This window comes from Artibeus jamaicensis, unplaced genomic scaffold (assembly GCF_021234435.1).
Source record: "Artibeus jamaicensis isolate MK-2021 breed Jamaican fruit bat unplaced genomic scaffold, CSHL_Jam_final scaffold_916, whole genome shotgun sequence".
Classification (NCBI taxonomy): Eukaryota; Metazoa; Chordata; class Mammalia; order Chiroptera; family Phyllostomidae; genus Artibeus; species Artibeus jamaicensis.
The window spans coordinates 56,458,826-56,486,034 of NW_026522059.1; the positions used below are offsets into that span (position 1 = coordinate 56,458,826).

General features: G+C 40.2%; 1 protein-coding gene, 1 non-coding gene and 1 pseudogene across 6 annotated transcripts in view; 1 reads left to right on the forward strand and 2 right to left on the reverse strand.

The window, feature by feature from the left end:
• Positions 1-26,866, reverse strand: part of UBE2W (ubiquitin conjugating enzyme E2 W) — a 57,193-nt gene extending 30,327 nt beyond the window's left edge. For 4 of the 5 annotated variants that reach the window (XM_037150958.2, XM_037150957.2, XM_037150956.2 and 1 more), the window contains exons 1-2: positions 26,778-26,866; positions 817-908 (exon numbers count right to left, since the gene is read on the reverse strand). In XM_037150958.2, coding sequence (XP_037006853.1) covers positions 817-908; positions 26,778-26,792 — 107 coding nt within the window. In that variant the 5' untranslated portion in view covers positions 26,793-26,866. Of the gene's footprint in view, positions 1-816; positions 909-26,777 lie in introns of those variants that run through there. The other variant, XM_037150953.2, reaches the window with a different exon arrangement.
• Positions 9,752-10,726, reverse strand: LOC119053413 (beta-1,3-N-acetylglucosaminyltransferase manic fringe-like; annotated as a pseudogene).
• Positions 21,115-21,249, forward strand: LOC119053424 (U4 spliceosomal RNA). The gene has a single exon (XR_005083296.2). It is a non-coding gene; the product is annotated as a U4 spliceosomal RNA (small nuclear RNA).
• Positions 26,867-27,209: the final 343 nt, after the last annotated feature.

The following is a 27,209-nucleotide window of genomic DNA, read 5'->3' on the forward strand; positions in this document are numbered from 1 at the left end:
CTAAAAATGCTCAATCAACTGAGAATCCAGGAATGTTTAAAAAAATTGTTACAAAACTAGAGATGCATTATTACATTTTCAAACATCAATATATCTATCCAAACATCAACATTATTCATTCTCTGTATTCCTGTTCTTAAAGCTTGACTACTGTATTAACGACGCAAATGTCAATGTGAAAGGCAACCAAAATTGTTTCTTCTGAAAGGATGAGTATGTCCTCCCACTGTATAAATTTAGGTCACTTTTACTCTCTGGAACTAGACTATCACTGTATTTGAATGGTTATATTTGTCCTACAAGTAGGTGTATAGTAAATTTCTATCTTGTTGGCTCCTCTCCATTTTATGTTTTTGGAAGTTTATTTGTTTAAGGCTATGGTCAATTATTTAAAAATTTCCCCTATTTCAGAACATTTACTCTTATCTAACAGAATTATTAAATCAAAGGAATGGTGAAGAACTGACCATACTGGGCTATGAGATCTTAGAATGATATTCTTGAAAACATTTCAAACTAATTCAAACTCACTTTTAAGAATAGGGACCTGAATCTCTATTCTTCTTAGTATCCTACCTGGGAAAAGCCTTCTACTCCACTCCCAAGGAAGGAGCTGAACTGGAACACTTGTGTTCCCTTCCACCCTTCATTTTTTCATGCACAGAGTAAGTTAAGGTCTGTTAACTATATTTACCCCTTAGCGGAAAAAGAATGTGATGGAATATGAAAATAATTCTGTATTAAAAAAAATAAGTATACATTCATACAGAACATTGGTGAAGAAACAAATAAGTACTTTAAAAATTAAATACTTACTGTGTAATTGAATTTTGAACACTCTTTTCATTTAAAGTCATCCCAGGAGGTGGGTCATTTTGCAAAGCCAACAGTTCTTTCTGCAGTCGTTTCTAGAAAAAAATATCAGTAACTTGTACTTTTTTGTTATAATAGTCTCCTAGTGATAGTCTAAAATCCTCGATTAAATTTCCTCCAAATACTCCTACCTTTTCCTTTATAAACCACCTTATATCTTCTAGTATATATATGCCTAATATTCAAATTTTCAATTGCCTGTATTATTAATTCACAACCTACTGTCAAAGTGTTTCTAAATATATTTATAAAAATTGGTACTGTAAAGTCGTTATGAAGACCAGCTACCTACCTACAAAACTTCACAGCTCCTTCAGAACTGAAGTTATGAGGTCTCAGCCTAGGTTGTAAATGCTGAGTTTCAGTAGTGCTTCTTTTACTGCTTTTCAATGATAAATACCATAGTTCCCCATAACACTTAAAGAACATGTCAATTCAGACACACGAGCTTTCCAGAGGAACTATACAAGTAACTTGTCATGAAAAAGCCTTTTGAAAAAGTTTTTAATAGTTTTAGCTTATAATTTACAGACCATATTTGTTTTAAGTATGATCGTCTACACATAATTTAATCTTTCAACAGCAGAATGTAACATATCAGAGCCCAAGATATACAGACTTATTTTCCCACATACTAGATACCCCAAAATTATTATGTATTTGGCATTTTTGTTTGTACAGCCTTTACTGTCCACTCTCCCATTAGTGGACATTATTTGTTAGTATACAACAAAAAAAACACAGATCATAATTTATGCCTTTAAAAACCAAATAATCAGTACTATTAGAATTGTATGCAACATTATACATACATACATACAAAAATACATATATATATATATATATATGATTCTGAATAAATGTCTTTTCTTGGATTAAACTAAACAAGCATGAACATCTGTTTAGAACTCAAGAATTCGCTGCTTAAAAGCTAGTATCTGCTTTTTCTGGACAGTCAAATATTACTATCAGTATAGCAATGTTTCTACATCTTTTCAATAGATGACACCTTTATATAAGCTCATCATCATCCAACACCACGACAGCTTAGAAACTCCTCCCCTTCTTTGTTGAGAAATAACAGAACTTGAATAAATGGCTCTTTAAGTTGTTAAGAATGAAAACTTTTCCTCAGATCTTACACTACCGTAATTGCTAGTAACAATGAAAATGAGCTATCAACTATTTACAATTTCTCACTCCTCACATTCTGACCCAACCCCACATTACCCAGCAACAGGGTTTACCTATTTTGCTGAATATATCACATTATTTTGGTATAACAAACCCCAACTCATCTTCAGTGCTGGCATTATTTTGGCTAACATTTCCTGCTTCATGTGCTCTTAAACCATCTTATATAACACCTCATTGAAACCAACTTAAAAACTTAAGAACCAATTTCTCCAAGTTCTCATAAAATAAAAGCATGGCCCAATAATAGGTCTGCAGACACTTTGCATAGCACAGTGCTAAATCATGCCATTTCATACCAATGATGTGATCTTTGCCTCTTTGGCTGCTTTTTCAGACAGCTGAAGATGATAAATATGACAATAAAAAATGTACTAAGATGATTTTTTTATAGTGAACATCACAGTTTAAGTTGAAGAATACCATATCAAATAAAATACTATTTATTTTTAAAAATTTAAATAGCATCCTGCCCTGGCCCATGGGGCTCAGTTGTTTAGACACCATGCTATAACTAAAGGTTGTGAGTTTGATCCCTGGTCGGGGTGCAGAGGGGAGGCAACCAACTGGTGCTTCTCTCTTGCATCAATGTCTCTCTCCCTCTTCCTTCCGCTCTATCTAAAAGCAATGAAAAAATGTCCTCGGGTGAGGGTTAAAAAAAAAAAGTTAAAAGAAGCACCCTAACAAGGCCATTCATACCTAAACAAGTTCAGCTTCTAAACTAATGCATTTCTCTAAGTATTACCCCACATTAATATGTGTTAAAACCAAGGCACAAGAAAACTAAATGATTCTCCTGTGGTTATAAATCAGAGTCCAGAGTGCTACCTAGTACACTATGGAACCTCTGGTGGTTATAAATTAAAATTAGAACAGAATATATCCCTCTTAGACAGTAATAATGGTAATACATAAAAGGACATACTGACAAGATTTCTGGACTTGTAAAGCTTAAATTCTAGTGAGGGAAAAGACAGTCAATAAGTAATAACAAAACAAGTACATGGTATATTAAAATTTGATGGGAAATGGATAAGTTAAATGGGTAGAGAGGCCTCACATCTTGGGAAGTTTTATCTCAAAGTGACAATTTGAGAAACTATTCTAAAAGACAGAAATGCTTGTTTAGCATAAGGAGAGATAGAAATGAGGAATAAACATCAAGAATGTAGAGCTATGGCCCTGGCTGGTGTGGCTTAGTGGATTGAGTGCTGCTGGCCTACGAACCAAAGGGTCACAGGTTTGATTCTCAGAGCATGTGCCTGGGTAGCAGGCCAGGTCTCCAGTTGGGGGTGAGCAAACGGCAACCACACATTGATGTTTCCCTCTCTTTCTCCCTCCCTTCCCTCTGTCTAAACATAAATAAATAAAATCTTTTTAAAAAGGCAGAGCTATGTATATGATGTAACAATACATAAAACAGCCAACAATGTTTTTCTCCAATTTCATCTAACCCAACAAACTACAAGTGAAAGTTTAACAAACAGGGCAGCATGGCAGAGAAAAAAGTTTGGTACATATTAGTATCATGACACTAACAACCACCATTTTCCCAATATTAAGAAATGAGCCCTGGCTGGTATAGCTCAGTGGACTGAGCACAGGCCTGTGAACCAAAAAATCTCGGTTAGATTCCCCATCAGGGCACATGCCTGGGTTGCAGGCCAGTTCCCAGTAGGGGCACATGAGAAGCAACCAGACACTGATATTTCTCTCCTTCTCTTCTTCCCTTCCCCTCTAAAGATAAATAAATAAAATCTTTAAAAAAGAAATATTATAATAATAGCCATTTGTTTCTCTTTGTTCAGAGTGGAATGATAAGGAATAAATTTTTATTTTAAAATACTGATTCATGTGTATTAAGGAAAGATTTTCTTTCGTACTGAATTCTAAGTATGCTTCCATAGGCCTTAACTCCTAATAGTAACTTACTGAAACTTTTCCCCCTTAGGAAATAGAAGCCTTCAGTAAATAGAGGTATCCATTCTTACTTTAAATTGACATCTTCAAGAATCAGATCGAGATACACAAAGTGAAATGACTAAATGATTAGTGTTTTTTTATGAGACTGTAGTCTAAAAAGAGAGACAAATGCATAAATCACTTCTACATGCTTTCAGGGTATAGTGGTGCCCAAAAGGAGAAAAACCAGGCCTGTGCTATAGGGAAAGCCAAAGAATGTGTTTCAAAGACTAAGAATTTAATTTCCAGCATGGTGGCAGAGAACACATTCTAAATAATTTTATAGCAAACAAAAACAAAGTGAAGGCAGGAACTCTGAAATTTTGCCTTGGGGGTTTCTACCAAACCAAAGGGGGGGGGCAGGGAGGGAAAACCAAAAAGTGAGGAATCTAACAGAAGACCAACATAAAACTATAACCCCTCAGTGTAAGGGTGCAGGAAGCAACAATGAAATCTGCCTGTTGTGAACTCAGCAATGAGTAGAAGAAAAATAATTCTTCCATGAAATGTCATATCCTCAAGTGGATACCTACAGGGTTTGGCAGTCTGCATTCCTTCTACCAGAAAACCTTAGGCAAAAAAAAAAAAAGTCAATCAAAACTGGTCCAAGAAACAATGTGTCAGGCCAGAATACAACTTCTAGTTCTATCTTTTGAAGCAACAATTTCAATTCTCAGAATCTAGAAAGATACATAAAAGAATTTAAGGATCAAATAAGAAAATATTCAGAAAACAATGGTATGCAACACCTGATGTGATAAAAATCTATCTTCTCTAAATCATCTTTCCTACCTAGAAAAGCTCTAGGTCCCCAATTAATTTACTTAATGTCTTGCAGCATTTATATAACTATGAACAACTCTAAGGCAGAGATTATGATGTATTTTTGTATTCCTAGCATTCAAAACGGTGCCTGGCACATGTTTTTTGCCTCTGTAAATGTTTCAAAAAAATTAATGAAGATGTTGACTGATTCAATGTTTGTAAGAGAAAAACTTGGCAACAATACATGTCCTTCAACAGGTAAGTTATACAAATTATGGCATATGAAAACAAGAGTACTGCAACTATAAAGAATTATGTGGGGTATTCTGGCCAAGATGGAGGTGTAGGTAGATACTGCACACCTCCTCCCACAACCAAAATAAGGATAACCACCAATATGAAAACAAACAAACAAACAAACAAACAAAAAAACCAAACAGAACTTCCAGAAAATTGATCTGTATGGAAGTCCAACAACCACAGAGCTAAAGAAGAAAAATTGATGCAGACTGGTAGGAGGGGTGGGAGATGGGCAGCCAGAGTGCAGAGGAGGCATAGCAAGGCCTCAGCTGGCAGACTGGGAGGGATAGGCGACAACTGGAGGACCAGGGTTCCATATCTGCGTGGGGAAAAAAACAGGAGGAACAACTGGGGAGTGAAGACAGACAGCATAATCCAGGGTTTCAGTCCAAGAAACTGAAGCCCCAAAACCTCTGGCTGTAAAATCCTGTGGGAGTTGTGGTGATTGGAGAAACCTCCAGTCTCACAGAAGAGTCTGTTGGAGGGGCCCATGGGATTCTAGAAAGTACACTAGCCCACCCACCTGGGAATCTGCACCAGGGCAACACCTGAAAGGGAATAATCCACTTGTGGGTAGCAGGGAAAGTGATTGAAAGTGGGTGAGAGCTGAGCAAGCGGTATTGTTCCCTCGCTGACGCTCCCCCATATACAGTGCCACAACACAGCAATGTGGGTTGCCCCACTCTGGCAAATACCTAAGGCTCCTCCCTTTACAATAACAGGTGTGATGAGACAAAGAAATACAGCCCAAATGAAAGAATAGAGCAAAACTCCAGAAAAACAACTAAGTGACAAGAAGATAGCCAATCAATGTATCAGATGCGGAGTTCAATACACTGGTAAGCAGGATGCTCACAGAAATGGTTGAGAACAGCCACAAAATAAAGCAAGTGAAGGCTATACAAAGTGAAGTAAAGGAAAATATACAGGGAACCAACAGTAAAGGGAAGGAAACCAGGGCCCAAATCAATGACTTGGAACAGAAGGAAGAAATAAACATTCAATTGGAACATAATGAAGAAAAAAGAATTCTAAAAAATAAGGACAGGCTTAGGAACCTCTGGGACAACTTTAAACATTCCAACATTGGAATCATAGGGGTGCCAGAAGGAGAAGAGGAAGAGCAAGAAACTGAAAACTTATTTGAACAAATAATGAAGGAAAACTTCCCTAATCAGGCAAAGGAAATAGATTTCCAGGAACTCCAGGAAGTACAGAGTCCCTAAAAAGTTGGATTCAAAGAGGAACACACAAAGACACATAATTAAATTACCAAGATCAAAGAAAATAAGAGAATCTTAAAGGCAGCAAGAGAAAAGGAGAGAGTTACCTACGAAGGAGTGCCCATCAGACTATAAGCTAATTTCTCAAAAGAAACCTTACAGGCAAGAAAGGACTGGATAGTATTCAAAGTCATGAAAGGCAAGGACCTACATCCAAAGCTTTGCTGGTTACTCTACCCAGCAAAGCTTTCATTTAGAATGGGAGGGCAGATAAAGCACTTACTAGATTTGATCAAGTTAAAGGAGTTCATTATCACCAACCCCTGGTGGCAAATATATGAAATGTTGAAGGGACTTATCTAGAAAAAAGAGGACATCAAAACTATGAATCGTAGAATGACAACAAACTCACAACTATCAACAACTGAACCTAATAAACAAAAACAAACTAAGCAAGCAACTAGAACAGAACAGAATCACAGAAGTGGAGATCACATGGAAGGTTAGCAGCGGGAGGGGAAGAAGGGGGAAAAGTTACAGGAATAAAAAGCATAATTGGTAGGTACAAAATAGACAGGGGGAGGTTAAGAATAGTATAGGAAACATAGAAGCCAAAGAACTTATATGTACAACCCATGGACATGTACTAAGGGGGCAGGAGGGAATGCTGGATGGAGGGGTAGGTGCAGGGCAGAGTGGGATAAAGGGGAGAAAAATACAGGACAACTGTAATAGCATAATCAATAAAATATACTTAAAAAGAATTATGTGGATCTACAGGTACTAACAAAAGAATGGCAAACAAAATAAGAAAAAGCAAGCCTCAAAGACCTATAATCACTTTATGTTAAAAGAGATTTATTTATACAAATGTTATATAATGCATACAAAAGAGATCAGAAAAGAAGCATATCCAACTATTTGACAGTACTTCCCTACTAGTAGTGGAAATGGAGAAAGAGGACATCTCTATTTGCACTATATGCTTTTATAATATTATGACTCTTTTATAACAAGAAAGTAGAAGGGTATTTGTTGTGTGATTAGAAAACAGATTTAAGGGCTCAACAGATGATAAAAACATGTACCCAAACATTCACGGCAACATTATTCATAATAGCCAAAATGTGGAAGCAACCCAAATATCCACGAACTGATGAATGGAGTAAACAATCTATACTGTGTATCTATAAATGGGAATATTATTTGACCATAAAAGAGAATAAAGTACTAATACATGCAGTAATATGGATGAACCTCATCAAATACATCATGCTAAATACGTCAGTCACAAAAGACCAAATATATGATATCATTTATATGAAATGTCCGGAACAGAAAAATCTAGACATACCGAAAGGAGACTGTTATCTGCCAAAGACTGGTGGGAATAGGAAGTAGACTGATGGAGAATGCATGCTGATGGGCAAAAGGTTCTCTTGGGAATGATGAAACTATTCTAATATTAGACTATGGGGATGGCTGCACATCTGACTGTATACTCTAAATGGGTGAATTTAATGGCATATAAATTACATGTAAATAATACTTAAAAAATACCCTCAATGACAGATTAATTACGCAGCAGATGATCTGGTTAATTTATCCAAGATGTAAGAGAGAGAGAGAAAAATGAGAAGGAAACACAAAAGAGAATGGGATGCAACATTTACATGGATAATGTCTGAGAATTTCTCAGAACTGTTGAAGACATCAATCCTCAGGTCCAAAAGCCCAATGAATTCCAAAAAGCATTAATAAAAAGAATTCCAAACACACTGTTGTGAAAGTATAGAACACCAATTAAAATAGACCTAATTCTAAAACCAGAGAGAAAACATAGATTCCCTACAAAGATAAAAATCAGAGTAATGGTTGTAATTTTTTAAAGCATTTTTCTTTTTCTTTAATTGTTGTTCAAGTACAATTGTCTCCAATCCCCACCCCACCCCAGCCATCCCCAACTCCCGCCCTCAATCCTACCCCACTTTTTGGCTTTGTCCATGTGTCCTTTATATATGTTCCTCAACAACCCTACCCACTTTCACCTGCCATTATCCCATCCTACCTCCCCTCTGGTTATTGTAAAAAAATGTTTTTGAAGATTTTATTTATTTATTTTAGACAGAGGGGAAGGAAGGGAGAAAGAGAGGGAGAGAAACATCAGTGTGTGGTTGCCTCTCCCAAGCCCCCTAACTGGGAATCTGACCTGGACCACTACCCAGGCATGTGCCCTGACTGGGAGTCAAATTGGCAACCCTTTGGTTCCCAGGCCAGCACTCAATCCACTAAGCCACACCAGCAGGCTGGTTAACATTCTTTAATTTAAAAAAAATTTTCAATGACAGTTGACACAGTATTAGTTTCAGGTGTACAACATAGTAGACATTTATACAACTTGTAAGTGATTGCGCTTCAATTAGTACCCACTGCACACCATGCAGAGTTATTACAAAATTATTGACTATTGACCATATTCCCTATGCTGTACTTTATATCCCAGTGTCTGTTTTCTTTCTTTTTCTTTGGTTTGAACAAATAAGGGTTTAATTTTCTTACAGGCCCAGATGCTAAACAAGACAGGTGTGGATGATGGTCATGGCCTTTCCTTCATGGCAGCAAGGTGGCTGCCTCAGGTCCAGATGTCACACCCACAACCATGGCAGGAAGACGGAGCACAGGGCTGCAGAACTATCCCAGAATCCTCTCTAGTGGCTCTGCTTAGTTCACACTAACAGGCAGCTCTGATTCCAGGCAGAGCTGGGGTACATGGTAACTCTTAACAGCAAAGGAAGCTGAGGAAGTGAGCAAAAGGAGCATCAGGTTAGCCAGGACATGTCAGTGATCCATGGTCTGATCTGGGCAGGCCGACATTCCAAACAACCCTTAGCAAGATGTGGGGAGCAAGGAGCTGGAGTCCCATCAGTAACAACAGTACCTGCCACAAGCTCTGCCTTCTGCCCATTCCACATACATCCCCTCAGTTCTTGGGGACCCAGCCAAGGGATTCAGGAGTCGGTGGCCCATATAATTCTCTGAGCATTAGGACACCTGAACCATCTATCCTGTTCATTTTAACTACCCAAGGCCCATGGGAGCCCAGGCCCTGGGGCCTCTCTGGCCTTCACCTGATCCCTGGTCCCCACCTCCCAGGAGTCTGGGATGCCTCCCCCCACCGTCACCATCCAATCCTGGGCTTGGAGGCCCATCCCACCACTTGGAGGCCCTGCCAGGGACTACCCAGCCCTGGGCACTTGCCATTGGCCCTCAGGGGTGCTTTGGGAGATGAATGACAACCTGAGGCCTCAGCTCCACACCAGCAGGCTGGTTAACATTCTTTAATTAAAATAATTTTTCAATGACAGTTGACACAGTATTAGTTTCAGGTGTACAACATAGTGTACACCATCCACAATGGTCCAGCAGTTCAGGACTCATCGAGCCACCAGCTATGGGCATCAAAGAGTGTCTGGGTAGAGGGGACAATGTAGGGATCAGAACCCGGAAGGATCCTCCTCAGGGGAGAAGGGGCCCTGTAGCTTAATGATGTTGAGCTTCTCAAATACATCATAGTTGAGGGTGAGCTGCTCTGGGAGCTGGACAGCCCCCAGCAGCTACAAGGTTTCCAGGTGGGAGTAGAAGAGTGGGCTGGGCCACAGGCAGACCCACAGCTTGAACTCAATTTTACAGCCCACAGTGCAGTCATCAGGCAGCCAGATGAGTGCAGATGTGTCCACGAAGCAGCAGCTGCTGGCCCACGGGGCCATCTTTAAAGCCAGTTTGTGGATGATGCAGAAGCTGGCACCCCTGGTGGCAAACTAGAATTGTACCAGCCTCATGGGATAGTGAGACTGCGGCACAGAAGCATGAATAGGCCAGTTTAGGCTTGGCTGGCCTATGCAGACATCAAGGGCCTGCGGGAGGGCTCTTAGCAGCTTCAGCAGCTTCCCTGTGTTCACAAAGTTGTCATCATCTCCATGGCAGAACCACCTCAGCCCACTGGCCAAGAAGGTGTCAAACTCAGCAGCTATTTTTCAAGACAGAGCTGGATGGCTGTGCTCCACAGAGCAGTTGGTGACCATGAGATGGGCTCCCAGTCTCTCCCAGAGGCCTTCATCCAGGCTGTCAGTGAAGACAAATGTCTGTTCCCTGGTCCTGGAGACCCACGTGTCCAGCAGCAGTTCCAGGTGAGAACGGTGGAAGGCACTGGTTGTGTTGACTGAAATGAAGACATCCTGCAGCTGCAGCTCAAGGGGCTGAGGGCTTGGTGGGCTCAGCCTGGGGGCCTTCACACTCTTCGGGGACAGACTCAAATGACACTGAAGGGAGAAGAGCCCCATGCACAGAAGTGTGAGGAGGGCTCCTGCCAGACCCCTGAGGAGCCAGTACTGCATTGGCTCTGGGACCCTCCACAGCTCAGCCCCCAAATCCCAACTAGATGGGGTGAGGAGGCTGGTCAGGCAGGGGCCCCAGCAAACTCAATAGTCTGGCAGGCATCAGGAGCCAGCAAAGAGGGGAGAGGTAGGAACTGGTGCTCTAGCCTGAGGCCAAGCAATTGCAGTACCTCCACCTCTGCCCACCAGCTCTCCACCCGCTCTCCTGTGTCTGTTTTCTTATCTGGCAATTTGTACATCTTAATCCCTTCCTCCTTTTCACTCAACTACCCCTACGCCCACGTGGCAACCATCAATTTGCTCTCCGTACCTAAGTATTTGTTTTGTGTTCATTTATTTTGTAGATTCCATATTATAATTATATGGTATTTATCTTTCTCTGTTTGACCTATTTCACTTAGCATAGTATCCTTTAGGTCTATCTGTGTTGTCACAAAAGGCAAGATTTCATTCTTTTTTTTTTATGGCTGAGTAATAATCCACTGAATATATGTACCACATCTTCTTAATCTAAAGCTGTAGGTATGTTTAAAGGTAAAAAGGCTGTCAAAAGAAAGCCTGCATTTCATAGACATCAAGAAATAGTCTGTCCTCTACAACATCTGGAAGAACCAATCACAAATCCCTATAGCAAACATCCCCACCCAAAACATCCTACATACCTCCTCTTCCCACAAGCAAACACAGGCAACTTATACCCAGACACACCCTAAGAATAAAACATCTGAAAAGCAACAGAACATCAAGAATGTGAAGTATCCTGAGACAAAATATTTTTGTGTTTGGGGAGAAAACAATCACACAATTTTAGTATCAAGAAGCAAGATCTAAAATTATTTGCTATCAAGGTTTTAAAGGTGGTGTACTGGAAGCTTAAGAAAAAAAAAAACCCAAGGTCAGACAAAAAGGGGAATTCATTGAAGTATTATCTATAGAGTGAAAGAATCACCAACCAAATATTAATCTAATTAAAAGAGATGCATATAATTAACAGGAAATTTACACCGATTTAAAAGTACTACATACTTTTTCCTATTCAACTCAATGCTTTAGTTTCTTTAATTGGGCCAGACAGAAGACGAAGCAAAAGGCATCAAAGGAATCAAACATAGGGCAAGAAAGCAATGTTTACATATTGTTTATAATCTATTTTGAAAGAAAAGTATTTACTTAAGTCTCTATTTACTTACTCAGGAAACATTTGAGTGCTCACTACCAGTAGAGCACTGCCCTCAGGGAGTTAAAAATCTAATAAAGACAAAGTGGCTGTAAGTGTAAGGCAGAAATGAAAAATTCTGACTTCCGCCAAGATGGAGGCATAGGTGGATGTGCAGTGCCTTCTCACACAACCAAGTTTAGAGACAACTAAATATTAGCAACAGAAAATACAGCCAGAACACGGAAAATTGAACTTTTCGGAAGTCCGTTAACAACAAATTCTTCAGCCTGACCGGTAAGGGGCGAAACCAGCGGCTGGTAAGGGGTTGCACAGGAGGTACTCGGTCAGACGGACTCAGGCGCGGAATCCAGATGCGCTGAATCCAGGCGCAGGGTTGGACCTAGTGAGCGACCCAGCAAGCCACCAGGCGAGCGACCACGGAGGAGACAGCGGGGAAGCGGTGCTGTGTGTTGACTGTGGTCGCCCATTTGTGCGCGAGCGGACAGGCGAGGAGGGAGTGGGTGGTTGGACCAGGGCCCAGTGGGTCCCCGCGGCAAGCGGCAGTAGAGGGCGCCGCCATTTCCCCGCTCTGACCACGCCCTCACATACAGCGTCACAACCCAGCCACCTGGGAGTCCAAGGCACTGCTTCTCACACTTAAAGGGCCAGAACAGACCAAAAATGTCTCAAGATCTCAAAGCCCCACAGCCCATAGATCTAAGCGATGAAGAAATAGCAAAACTCTCAGACACACAGTTTAAAACACTGGTCATCAGGATCCTCACAGAGCTGGTTGATTATAGCCACAAATTAGACAAATATATGAAGGCAAAACTAATTGAAATGAATGGAATTGCACAGGACACCAATAGCAATGAAAAGGAAACTGGGACTCAAATCAATGGAGTGGACCAGAAGAAAGCAAATAATGGCCAAACAGAAAAGAAGCAAGAATTCAAAGAAATGAGGAGAGTCTTAGGAACCTCCAGGACATCTTTAAACGCTCCAACATCCTAATTATAGGGGTACCAGAAGGGGGAAAGGCACAGCCACCAGTGGAAAACTTATTTGAACAAATAATAAAGGAGAATTTCCCCAATCTGGCAAAGGAAATAGACTTCCAGGAAATCCAGGAAGCTCAGAGAGTCCCAAACAAGTTGGACCCAAGAAGGAACACACCAAGGCACATCATAATTACATTAGCCAAAAGTAAAATGAAGGAGAGAATCCTAGAAGCAGCAAGAGCTAAGGGGACAGTCACCTACAAAGGAGTCCCCATCAGACTGTCAGCAGTATTCTCAAAAGAGACCTTACAGGCAAGAAGGGGCTGGAAAGAGGTATTCCAAGTCATGAAATCCAAAGACCTACAACCAAGATTGCTCTATCCAGCAAAACTTTCATTTAGAATGGAAGGACAGATAAGGTGCTTCTCAGATAAGACCAAATTCAAGGAGTTCATCATCACCAAGCCCTTATTATATGAAATGTTAAAGGGACTTATCTAAGAAAAAGAAGTTAAAGAAACATGAACAGTGAAAGGACAGCAAACTCACAGTTATTAACAACCACACCTAAAACGAAAGCAAACTAAAAGGACAGCTAGATCAGGAGTGGAAACATAGAAATGAAGATCTCAAGGAGGGTTAGCAACAGGGGAGTGGGAGGAGGAGAAAGGGGGAGAAGGTACAGAAAATAAGTAGCATAGACAGTAGATAGAAAACAGATGGGGGGGGCAAGAATAGCATGGGAAATATAGAATCTAAAGGGCTTGAGACACTTGGTCATAAACTAAAGGGAGGGTGATGGGGGGGTAGGGTGGAGGGGAATGAAGGGGGGAATAGAACAACTGTAACAGCATAATCAATAAAAAAATAAAAAAAGAAAAGAAATAAATAAAAAATAAAAATCTATAAATAACATTAAAAAAAAGAAATGAAAAATTCTGAGAGAGGTAAAAGGGCACACAAGCTGTGTACAGCTGTGAGGACTGAGGCTAAGTTTGGTGGGTTCATGATGTCAGATATAAAGCTGTAAAAACTAAAATAGATTTTGAGTAAAATATGAATCAGAAAGATATACAAAGAGTGGAAAGGCTAACTAAACAACCTGCTAAATACATTTTTTTAAAAAAATTCCCAGGAACAAGGAAAAGACAAGGGTACTACCAAACTAGCCAGAATTCAAAATAGAATTTTGATATAAAGTGACTAAAAAGTGTTCCTAAGTATTCCTAACAAATAAATGGGTAACAACAGAATGTACACATTTGCAGTAATGTCCACTTCAACCCAAGAACAGAGAAGATAGACCCAGGATACAGAATCATAAACAACCCAACTCTCAGGGATTTTAATGGACTAAAAAAAGGTTCAGCATAGGCTTTATAAAAGGGAGAAGCAAGGACCAGCAACAATGGTCCTATAAAGGGCCAACAGACTTTAAAGAAGGGCTATTTACATTTTAATCCAGGGCTGACCCTGTATTAAATTTAAAGATTATTTAAAAAATAATATAAACTTGAGGTTGTAATTATTCAACTCCAAAGAGTCACAATATAAAATTTGCAGGTTTGTCTTGGGTACACAACTGGTACAGAAGAATCACTTAGCTCATAACTGAGCCCACAGGAGCACCTAGCAGCCATGTCTTTTTTTTTTTAAAGATGTTATTTACATTTATTTTTAGAGAGAGGTGAAGGGAGGGAGAAAGAAGAGAAGCATCAATCAGTTGCCTCCCATATGCAGCCCCCCCCCCCACAGGGGATGAATCTGCAACCAAGGCATGTGCCCTGACTGGGAATGGAAATTGCCACCTTTCACACACAACCAACTGAGCTACATCAGCCAGGGCTTGTTTTTCCCCAGCAGCCATATCTTAATGTACTTTGTTCACTAATCCTCCTTCACAAAGAGCTCTCATGGCAGATTCTTTGTTTCTTTGCATAAAAGAGCCACCAAATGAGATCTCACTAAAATTCTGAGGCAGTCAACATTCGTTCTCATATTAACTTTGGGAAATGAATATTCTTTTATAGAAATGTGATTATGAAGACAACCAGGAACATGTATAAATATTTTCATTGTGTCTTAGAAGTCTCTCCAGATGTATCAACTTTCATATGTCTGGTCATCCAATTTACAAAATCTGCACACTTAAATTACCCTATCATAGTGAAGCTGAGCTCTAAACTTAGGGTACACATTAGCTGAGAAAAATTCCAATACCCAAGACACATGTGAGACCAAATAGTTTTGTTTTTTAAGCTTCCAAGGTGATTTAAAATATAATACCAGAATTGAAAACCATTAACTTGAATTGTGTGGATAACTCAAAAAAAAAAAAAAACAAAAAAAAAACAAAAAAAAAAAACTGGGAGGAAAGTATTGACCTACAGTAGAAAATAGAAAAAAGCAAAGAAGGACTCTGAATGAAGCAATATTACTTTTCACCAGTTTTAATTTGGCCTCAATACATTTCAAATCAAAGACATAATGATAATTTAAATCAAAATACTGTCATTTCTCATTATTCACAGTTGGTGTGTTTTATAAAGTCATAGCAAATATTGAACCACAGTTCCTATGGGAAATACAGGGTTAGGTTCCTACAATCCTCTGGCCACATTCAACCAAAAATAATAACGGCGTTTGTGTGTTTCTGTTTTAAGATGCCTTAATACAGAACACTGAACCCAAGGACAATGGCACATGCCTGAACAAAGGTTACCTAGTACACACAGCCTTCCTGCAATTAAGAGCACTTCAATACTCAACCTGGGGACATTTTTAACACAAAAAATGTGGAAACAGTGGCACTAAATAGACTAAGTAAAGGACACTTGTTTAGAGTATGACAGCTGAAACAAGACATAGATAGCATCACCTTGTTTGACCTCAGCTGGGAACAACTCTAGCAACTCAACATTTTGTGTTGGTTTTTTTGCCAATCAGTTCTGTAAAGCACTACAAAAGAACCATAAATATCTTTTTTTAGGGTTACAAATAAATTTTACTGAGTAGGCAAATTCATGAATACAGAACCCATGAATAAGGATGGACTATAGCAGTATCAAATCAAGGCAATCCAAACTAATTATCATAAAGACATAAATTTTATCAAGTTTCTACTAAGCAACGTCAAGAGCAAAGATGACACCAACACGTCCAGCTATGTAATTTTCTCCACTGGAGTCCTTAAATTGGTTTTCCTAAGAATGTAACATTTTTTTCTCATGTCAAAATCTATATACTGAAAAAATCTATATACTCAATTTCCTTAATATATCTTCCTTTCATACAATAAAAAAGTAAATAAGTTATATTTTATCAACTATCGCTAATCAGAAAATGCAGCAATGATTTTAAAGAAAAGGTATGATGAGTAGACCACACGACCTCTAAAATGCCCTATGGCTCAAAGTTTTCTGTAAGTTTAAAAGTTAAAGTTGGTATGTCTATTTTAATTGCAGTAAAAGTCATATATGAATACAAAAATATTCTCGGTAATAGTTATTAGGATTACGATTGGAGTTTGTTTAGTAGTTAGGGCTGCAATATAAATTCTCATCTGAAAAACAGCTAACAGCTCCACTCACCTAGAGAAATAAGTTGAATCCAGCAGGATACTATCAAACCTGATGGACTCTCCGCTTGGACCTATACAGCTTCTAAAAGAAAACAAGCTGCCATATTATTGCTATAAAACTAAATGTGCCTCATACCCTATAACAAAAATGTATCAAATATCTAAATCTAACAGTTAAAACTCTAACACTCTCATAGGAAAACATAGATGTTGTAAGTGCACATCTTTGTGACCTTGGATCAGGTAATGATTTCTTAGCTATGACACCAAAAGCACAAATGACAAAAGAAAATACACAAACTGAAATTCCTAAAAATTTAGAAATGTTGTGCTTCAAACGAACACCATCAAAAAATGTGGTAACATAGCTTGCAGAATACAAAATATCTGCAAATCACTCCAAGCAGAGGAAACAATAGAGGCAAATGCAGAGAAAAATAGCAAGGAGGTCAGTGAGGCTATAGAAAGTGGTAGTGGTGGGGGGGGGGGGGGGGGGGGGGGCGTGGGTGTTGGGGAAAATACCAGGCTATAGAAAACCTAAGGCTTTCTAGACCATAGAATGGATTTTTGGATTATCTTCTGGGTAAAACTGGGAAGTCACAGAAAGGATGTGAGTACAGTGATATTTGACTTTAATTTTTGAAAGAATCAAAGTAGTGGGTTGAGAAAAGACAGTAAGGGAACAAGGGCAGAAGCTAGGAAATCAGTTATAAAGCTGTTGCTACAATCCAGATGGGGGAATGATAATTATTTACATCAGGGAGTAATTCAGGGAAGAAGACAAACAGTTGGATTCTGGATATACTTTGAAGGTAGAGCTGGAGAGAATTTGCCTGTGGTCTGAATACGGAGTGGAATGAAACCAAGGTCTCAGGCTGAACAAATGAAGAATGAAGTTGCCATGTACCAACATGAAGAATACCATGAAGAAACAAGTTGGAGAAGGAAAATTAAAAAAGCAGTTCTATACATGTTTACTTCTCTGTTAATCTATTTTTAACAACTATACTACAGATTTTTGAACAACAGCTGTTAAGCAGTGAAACAGAACCTGAATTTAGGCCTCTTGATTCCAGATTGTTTTTTTTTCCCTAATGAAGTTTTACAAAAGCAAATAAATGAAATTAAAGAGTTTTTCTCAGACCACAGTAATTCAAAGTAATGCACCATTTGTTGGTGATCCAAAAACTGCATTCACAAATAAAAGCTAACAAGTGAGGACATTTTTAAAACACCTGACAAATGTGAACAAGTATTTTGTAGATAAAATTCATAGTAAAGAAGACAGCAATGTTACAAAGATGCAACAAAATTCATTTAGCACATGCTCAATGTAGATAAATATTATGCAGAAGTAAATTTTCAGAAAGATGCCAAATCACTCCTACTTTTAAAACTCGTCTTGATAATAAACACTACCTTTAAACTTTGAACAGTAAAGATTTGGCATTGTAATTTCACTCATTGCATAGGCATAAGCATAAAGAACCTTTTTGCCCTGGTCAGTGTGGCTCAATTGGTTGGAGCACTGTCCCATAACCAAAAGGTTGTGGATTCGATTCCTGGTGAGGGCATGCACCTAAGATGCAGGTCTGATTCCTGGTCTGGGCATGTATGGGAGGCAAGCCATCTATGTTTTTCTCTCACATCGATGTTTCTCCCTCTCCGATCCTTGCTCTCTAAAAGGAATGAAAAGAAACGTCCTCATTGAGGATTAAAAAAAACTCAAAAATCTGATGATAAAATAACTTTACACTGACTTCTGGCCAAGATGGAGGCGGAAGTGGAAGCACTGTACTTCCTCGCACAACCAAGTTTATGAACAACAAAGATTTAAAAACCAGAATGCAACCAAAACAGAGAGAAAATCGAATTGTACCGAAGTCTGACAACGAACCATTCATCCAGACCGGTATAAGGGGCAGAGTCAGCGGCTGGCTGAGAGGGGTCACGGCAGGAAACAGCAGCTGGACTGACCCAGGCACACAGCAGTCAGCAGATCCCAGGCGTGGGGTGGCAACGGGCAGACCCTAGAGGGCGTGGGGTGGCTGGCTGACCACGGTTACACATTCACACTCAGATAAACCAGGCAAAGGAGAGAGCAGTGAGACAGACTGCGCAAATCAGGGCCCCAGCACCAGAAAATAAAGGCTAAAAGCACCAACTAGAAAAACTTTCGGGGGTCAAGGTGCCAGGAGAGGCTCCCAGAAAGTTCATTGTACCAACATGAACTCTCCCTGTGGGAGAGACCCACAGGGTCCTGGAGAGTGCACAAGCCCACCCATCCAGGAACCAGCACAAGAAGGGCCCAGTTTGCTTGTGGGAAGTGGCAGAGGGGACCGAAATCTGAGAAAGCAGAAAAAACACCATTGCCCCTCTCTGACCCCGCTCCCACATTTTACAGCATCACAACCCAGCAACCTGGGATGCCCTGCCCTGGTGAACACCTAAGGCTCCACCCCTCATACATAACAGGCGCAAACAGACCAAAATATTATGGCTCAAGAAAAACAACAGCTCAAAGCTCCAGAGCCAATACTTCTAAGCGACCAAGAGATAGCCAACCTATCAGATGCACAGTTCAAAACATTGGTGATCAGGATGCTCACAGAACTGGTTCATTTTAGATGAGAAAAATGAAGGCTACGCTAAGTGAAATGAAGCAAAATACACAGGGAACCAATAGTGATGGGAAGGAAACTGAGACTAAAATCAATCGAGTGGACCAGAAGGAAGAAAAAACCGAACAAACAGAAAAGAATGAAGAAGCAAGAATTCAAAAAAAAATGAGAAGGCTTAGGAACCTCCAAGACATCTTTAAACGCTCAAACATCCGAATTATAGGGGTGACAGAAGGGGAAGAAGAGGGACTTCCACCAAGATGAAAGTGTAGGTGGAAACACTTTGCTTCCTCGCACAACCAAACCTAAAAACAACAAAGTTTTAACAACAATAAACACAACCAAATCACAGAAAAATCGAACAGTACGGAGCTCGAAAACAACAAACCACTCAGCTAAACTGGTGAGAGGGGCGAAGCCAGCAGCGAAGCAGGTCAGGCAAAAAAGATCCCCTGACCTGGGTGGTGCGCAGGCAGCTGAGGGTATGGATCCCAGGTGCGGGCTAGCTATGGGCGGAACCGGGGAAGGCGCGGCTGGCTGTCTGCGGTCACCCATTTGCGCGCAGATAAACCAGTGAAGAGATGAGCATTGAGAAAGACCGCACAGGCCCCAGTGCAGGACGGCGGGCTCACACATTTGTGCTCAGATAAACAGGCAGGGGTGAGCAGTGAGACAGACCGCCATTGCTCCCTCTCTGACCCAGCCCCCAAATACAGTGTCACAAACCAGCAACCTGGGTGGCCCCGCCCTGGTGAACACCTAAGGCTCCTTTCCTCATACAAAACTGGCACAAACAGATCAAAACATAGCTCAAGAACAACTCAGAGCCCCTGAGCCAATAAATCTAAGTGATAAAGAAACAGCCAAACTTTCAGATGCACAGTTCAAAACACTGGTGATCAGGATGCTCACAGAACTGGTTGATTTTAGTCACAAATTAAAGGAACAAATAAAAGCTAAACTAAGTGAAATGAAGGGAAATGTACAAGAAACCAATAGTGATGGAAAGGAAACTGGGACTCAAATCAAGGGAGTGGACCAGAAGGAAGGAAAAAATGACCAAACAGAAAAGGATGAAGAAATAAGAATTCAAAAAAATGAGGAGAGGCTTAGGAACCTCCAGGACATCTTTAAACGTTCCAACATCCAAACTATAGGGGTACCAGAAGGGGAAGAGGAACAGTCACAAGTGGAAAACTTATTTGAACAAATACTAAAGGAAAACTTCCCCAATCTGGCAAAGGAAATAGACTTCCAGGAAATCCAAGAAGCTCAGAGAGTCCCAAAGAAGTTGGACCCAAGAAGGAACACACCAAGGCACATCATCATTACATTAGCCAAGATTCAAATGAAGGAGAGAATCCTAGAAGCAGCAAGAGATAAGGGGACAGTCACCTACAAAGGAGTTCCCATCAGACTGTCAGCGGATTTCTCAAAAGAGACTTTACAGGCAAGAAGGGGCTGGAAAGAAATATTCCAAGTCATGAAACCCAAAGACCTACATCCAAGATTGATCTATCCAGCAAAGCTTTCATTTAGAGTGGAAGGACAGATAAAGTGCTTCTCAGATAAGGTCAAGTTCAAGGAGTTCATCATCACCAAGCCATTATTATATGAAATGTTAAAGGGACTTATCTAAGAAAAAAAGATAAAAAATATGAACAGTGAAAGGACAGTAAACTCACAGTTATTAACAACCATCCGTAAAACAAAAGCAAACTAAGCAGACAGATAAATCAGGAGCAGAACCATAGAAATGGAGATCACATGGAGGGTTAGCAACAGTGGAGTGGGAGGAAAAGAAGGGGGGAGAAGGTACAGAGAATAAGTAGCATAGATGGTAGGTAGAAAATAGATGTGGGGAGGACAAGAATAGTATGGAAATATAGAATCTAAAGAACTTGTGACACATGGAAATGAACTAAAGGGGGGGAATGGGGTGTGCAGGGTGGAAGGGAATGAAGGGGGGGAAATGGGACAACTGTAATGGCATAATCAATAAAACATACTTAAAAAATAACTTTATATTATAAAGTATAAGCTTTGCGCAGTGGCAGTATTGTAGCCAACAAGGTTTATCTGAGGCACAATTATTGCTAATTAAAGTATAAGGAATATTATCCTCTCATTTTCTTAGCTACAAAAGCAGTATTATTTTAGAAACAGTAAATGTTTAATTCTCCCAACTGAAAAGTTAAATAATTATCCCAATGATTTCTCTACAATGCTAAACTTATTAATATGCTCATTACCTACAATTTCACAGCATTAGTGGATTTCAGAGCTTGGTTTTTAATCACAGCTTCAGAACCTCACTACTATAGAATTGTTTAATAGGTTCCTCTAAAATAGAATTAAACTGATTTAGAATTTGCAATTTAGGAATGTTGTTAAAATTTTTAATTTTTTAGACAGAGGGAGAGATGGAGAGAGAGGAAGAGTTTGATTTGTTGTTCCACTTATTCATGAATTCATTGGTTGTTTCTTATATGTACCCTGACCTAAGATGGAACCCGAAACCTTGGCCTATCTGACAATGCTCTTACCTAGTGAGCTACATGGGCAGGGCATGGAATGCTTTTTGAAGTGTCAAGTGATGGACATTTACCGTAGACACTATGAGGGCATTTAAGGGACGAAGAGAAAGCATGTTTCCTATTCTCATGGCATCTATGGCCCAAGGAAATGGAAGAGTTAAATAAAATATCCCAACACACACTTTGGTACAAAAATAGAAGGCATTTCATAAAGAAGAAACTGATTAATGGCAAAAGAAAAAAAAGTAGCACAATGACTATGTTAAGCAACAATGATTATCCTAGCTTTATGCTTTTGTTCACCTATGTGAACATCAGTGGATCAGTGTGACTGTTCCTCTTTTCCTGGGGCACTTGCTCCTGAACAGCCCTGCTTCCAACCAGAATCTCCAGGCAAACTTCTCAAATACAGTCACAACTCCATCTTAGTTCTTGACCAAGTTTTTAATGGGGAAAAAAAAGTCTCGATTATCTAATAAAACTTCAGGGGTCTTGAGTCTCAATCCAACAACCCTTTAATGCTGATACCTGTATAATCGGCCACACATCTCTCAGGCAACAAAGGAGATTCTGTTTTCAAACAAATCCACTTCTTGAAAAGTTTTCCAGAATGAATTAAGTTCCAAAACTGAGGTTCTACTGTAATATAATTTTAGCTGTATTCCCCAAGTTCCCAATGCCCAGTAAGCCTCAGTATCGAAGATGGCAGTCAATTTTCTAACTTCCGGATTATGCTGTAGCCCTTCCTAAGATCAACAGTCACAAAGAATCCAACTGTCAAGGCAACATGACTACAATAATAGTGAATGCCAGTAAGCCCATATTCCAACTCTCTCAATCACTACAGTTAATTACTCGAGTAAAGAGCAATAAATAATCCAAAATAATTTATTTCTAAGTCAACTGAAAATAAGCACACATTCATAATCCATCTTTTGTTACTAAATGTCAATCTCCTTCCATCTAGCTAAATCAACAGTCAAGAGTCTAACATTTGATTAGGTAACAGAAAGAGTATGCAGGAAATCTGCAAGAGTAACTCAAATGACCATTTCTCGCAATTAGATCCGTTTTTAGAGCTGAAAAATATCAACTACATGTACTGACTTTCTAAGATCTTAGACACAGCATAAGGGGAGTTCACACCTGAAATTAATAAATAAATATACATGGTCAAATTAGAAAAGCATACCAAGTATACTTAAAAACTTCCAACATAAGTCTGAAAGAGCTGTATAAAAGCAAAAGAAACACACACACACACACACATATATAATCAGGAGGCCAAATCAACTAAATATTTCATAATACATATTTGTGAATAAGACAACGCGGAAAGAAAAAATATTAAATACAAAATGAAACATAATGCATAGTACAATTTTATACTTTAACTGAAAACAGAATATCCCAATACTGCTACACTTTTAGGAATGTTTAGAAACACATAAAAATTCACTTTAATAGTGCTTTTGCAAGTCTGGGAAAAGAAGTTTGTACAAAAAAAAAAATCAAAGTCCCTAAAGTGCTAAATCTAAAAATTTGTTACAAAGAACTTTCATTTAACATTTTGATTTCTAGAATTATCAAAGTTAAATATAGATATATTTCTTTAACTCCTACCAATTTTAAGTACTGTCATGAGCCCACCATTCTCTAAGGATAGTTTCTTAAAACAAAATCCAATCATAATCTTATGATGGGTGACTTTGTTCCAAAAACAAAAAACTGGGAAACAATGTCTCAAAGGGCTCATATGAATTTGCAAACCACAATCTTGAACTGTATGTTAAAGAACAACTCTAGCATTATATGGTGGAGCTTTCCCAGAATCACAGATGTTACAGAATACTGATCCTCATCCTCACAATTTCACACAGAGCTGCCTAGATACATACTCTTGCCCTGGCTGGTGTGGCCCAGTGGATTGAGCACTGGACTACAAACCAAGGGGTTGTCAATTTGATTCCGTCAGGGCACTTGCCTGGATTTCAGGCCAGGTGTCCAGCAGGGGGCACTCCAGAGGCAACAACACTGGTGTTTCTCTCTCTCCCTCTTTTCCCCTCTCTAAAAATAAATAAATAAAATCTTAAAAAAAACATACTCTCCAAGGAGAAATTCAAAGTCTACACTTAGTTACTGACCCTAAAGTCTATTTCATTTTAATCAATTCAAGTAATCAAATCCTATGTTAGATTTGTATAACATGCATGGTTTAGAAATATAGTTCTTCTTATTGCTTAAGTAACCTCTCCAACAGCCATAATCCTGGTGTGGGTAAGATAAAGAAATCTGAAAACCCCCTTTTCCTCCCTAGTTTAATTTTTAGAGAGAGGGGAAGGGAAAAGGGGGGGGGGGGAAACATCCATGTGTGTGAGAGAAATATCAATAGGCTGCCTCCTGCACACTGCTAACTGGGGACATGGCCTGTGTCCAGACAGGAAATCACAGAGAGACTCTGGTTCATAGGCTGATGCTCAATCCACTGAACCATACCAGCCAGGGTGAAATATCAAAACATATTAGGTAATGACCTGGTCAGAGCAACATTCTAATATGCTACATTTTCCCCTAAGCACTCTAATGAAATCTCTAAAATATCTATTTCCTAACCCCTTCCCATGCTTTCTCCACAACATTATCACCTAATACATAATTAACTTAAATATTTTGTTTTTATCTGTGTTCCACAATCAGGCTTTCTATATACGAAAAGGCAGAAATCTTGTCTGTTCACTGATGTGTCCCCAGAACCTAGATGAGTACCTTACACATAATGGGCCCTCAAAAAAATAATTGATGAGTTCATGAACAAATTTTATAATCTGGCTGCAGTTTTTTAAAAAGATTTTATTTATTTATCTTTTGAGGGGAAGGGAAGGAGAGAGGGAGAGAAATATCAATGTATGGTTGCCTCTTGTGCATCCCTTGCTGGGAACTGGCCTGCAACCCAGGCATGTGCCCTGACTAGGAATCAAACCACATTTGTTTGGTTCACAGGCCTGCACTCAATCCACTGAGCTACACACAGCCAGGGCTGGTTGCAGTTTTATGAGTAAATTAACTTTGCTATTAAGATGGTCAAGAAAAAAAACTGTTCACCAAACACACACTGAATAACCACACAGAAAGTCATGTTGTTTGAAAAAGTTTATCTACATTAAAATAAGTTGAGACACTACTAGAAAATCTGTATGTTTTAAAAATACAGATAAAAAGGAAAAGGTTTAGTTTCATTTTAATTAAAATAGGGCACATCAGTTTTCCATTCCTCTCAGAAAACACAAAGGAATAAAGGGTGATAAGACAATCGAAGGTAGCACTTGGGACACAGAAAAATTCAGTATTACAATGGCAAGTATTTTTTTTCATTGCCTAAATTGCCACGTAAAATTCATGATTATGAATATTAAGTTCTGTGCTGACTCATTTTTCTCTTAAAAACAAAACCTGTCTTTTCCAGACATGTGAAGCCTAAACCTAAACAGCTAATTAGTTATTCCCATAATTCTCTTGTGAAATATCATCACAAGTACTATATTAATTTTCAGCCTTAAACACTTTAAATCTTAATACAAATCATCTTAAATTGGTCACACAGCCCAACCGTTCAACTAGAGTTCCAGTTCCTTTTAGCCTTTTAGGGCCTCAAATGAGGGAACTTCTCTAACGTCTCTGGGGAAATTGGTGTAAAGTATATCTCCTGAAGTCGTTCTTGTTTTTCCCCTGGATCATTTCATGACATCTCCTCAACTAAGAATGTTATATATTTTTCCTATTCTGCAGTAAAGTCCAGACAGCAAGCAAAAGTAAAATACTGTATGAAAAACAGGCTGAAAGGGTATAACACAAAAGCACAGAAGAAAATGTGAACCAAAAAGAGGAAGATGATGAAAAATAGAGAAGAGATCCAAGAAAACCACTGTTTTGGCCTAGAGAGGATTAAAATCCAGAGGGGGAATACGGAAACTTGATTATTCCAGAAACAAAAGCACAAAATCCTTAGAGAAAATGTAGTCTCTTTATTTGAGGAGTCCTTGTTAAAACTCTAAAAAGCGCTCAGCTGACACTAGAAACGAGTATTCTACCTTCTCTTCCTGTATGTTTCGATACAGGTAGTCTTCATCGGTCAATTAAATGCAGGCTATAGATAATGCGGAATCAATCGCTACAAAATTGCAATTGTGGTTGCCATCTTTGCCAGAAAAAAAACTCCCTGGATTCGGAGGGAAAAAAGGTTATATTAAATTTGGAAAGCCAGAAAACCACGCATTTTCAAGTCAAGTGGATGTGACAAGGGTTAACAGACACCTCCTACCAAACTAACGATCAGGGGATTCAGGGGAAGAGGAAGGGCAAAGGTCTGTAGCCTGGCCGCGGATACAAGGGTGGGGCGCCATAGGGAAAAAAGAAATAGAAGCACAGCTATCCTGGGAGGTCTAAGGGGGCCCGGTGGCTCGGCTCTCGGGGATATCAAATATTAGGCGGTAAGTGATGTCGACGGTCTAATGGCAGCTTTGGGAGAAAGCGGCAGGCTGCTGCTGCTCACTGAGAGTACAGAGGCTGATAGAAGAAGGTACTCAAGAAGCAAAAGAGTAAGAAGCAAAGAGAGAGCTGAGGGCCGCGCAGTCGGGGAGGCCAAGCGTGGGAGGCCTGGCAGAGGCCGCCTAGCGCCCTCGCAGCCAGCCGCTCTCCGCGGGAACGCCTTTACAGTTCCCTCACACTTAGCCCCGGTCGGAGCCGTCCCTGTCCTGGGGAGGACAGCTAGAGCAGCTGTTTCCGCCGGACCGGGGACTGCGGGGGGACAAGGCATCCTTGGGGCAGCAGGCAAGCCAGCAGCGGCTGACTGTGCGAGCTGGAAATGACTCCGAGACAACTGCCGCCAAGCCAACGCCAAACTTCGCCCTTTCCTCCCTTTCGTATTCTTTATTCCCCTAACTTCCCAGCCGGCTGTGTCCGCTTCGACCGACCGAACCCGCCCCCCCCCCCGCCCTTCTTTTCGTCGCCTCGCTCCTCCCAGACCCCAAAGACTAGGGAAGCACTGGCCACCAAGGCCACTCCTGAGCCCGCCCGGTGCCCTCGAGTCCCAGACACCGCCCCCGACGGAACACTCGCATCCTCTCGGAGGCTCCCTAGCCCGCCCAGATGCTGCAAACTCCTCTCACCTGCATTGACGCCATGATGGAACCATCCCCCAAAGGCCGGCGAGGCCTGAGACGCAGGGGGCGGAGCCGCCGTGCTCGCGTCAATCCGCCGGGGCGCTGCAATCGGGCGCGGGGGCGTGGCCTCCGATGGAAGGAAATGGCACGGAGGGATTGGCTGGCGCACTGTGCCCGCGGGGCGGGGTGGGGTGCGGTAAACCGTGTTGTCAGAATCTTCTGCCCTATTCTGCTGTCCAGCGTCCGAGACCAGCACACCAGCTTCCTCGAGTGTTTTGAGGAATGCGACTCTGGTTTTGACCTTGTCTGTTGCTTTTTTCCTGACTATATCTGTAGAATCCGATGATGTCGGACCGGTGGGTTTTTTTTTTTCCAACCACAGGTGTATGGTTTACAGATTTCCCTTTCGGATGTTTTTCCCCACTATTGTGCCCACTT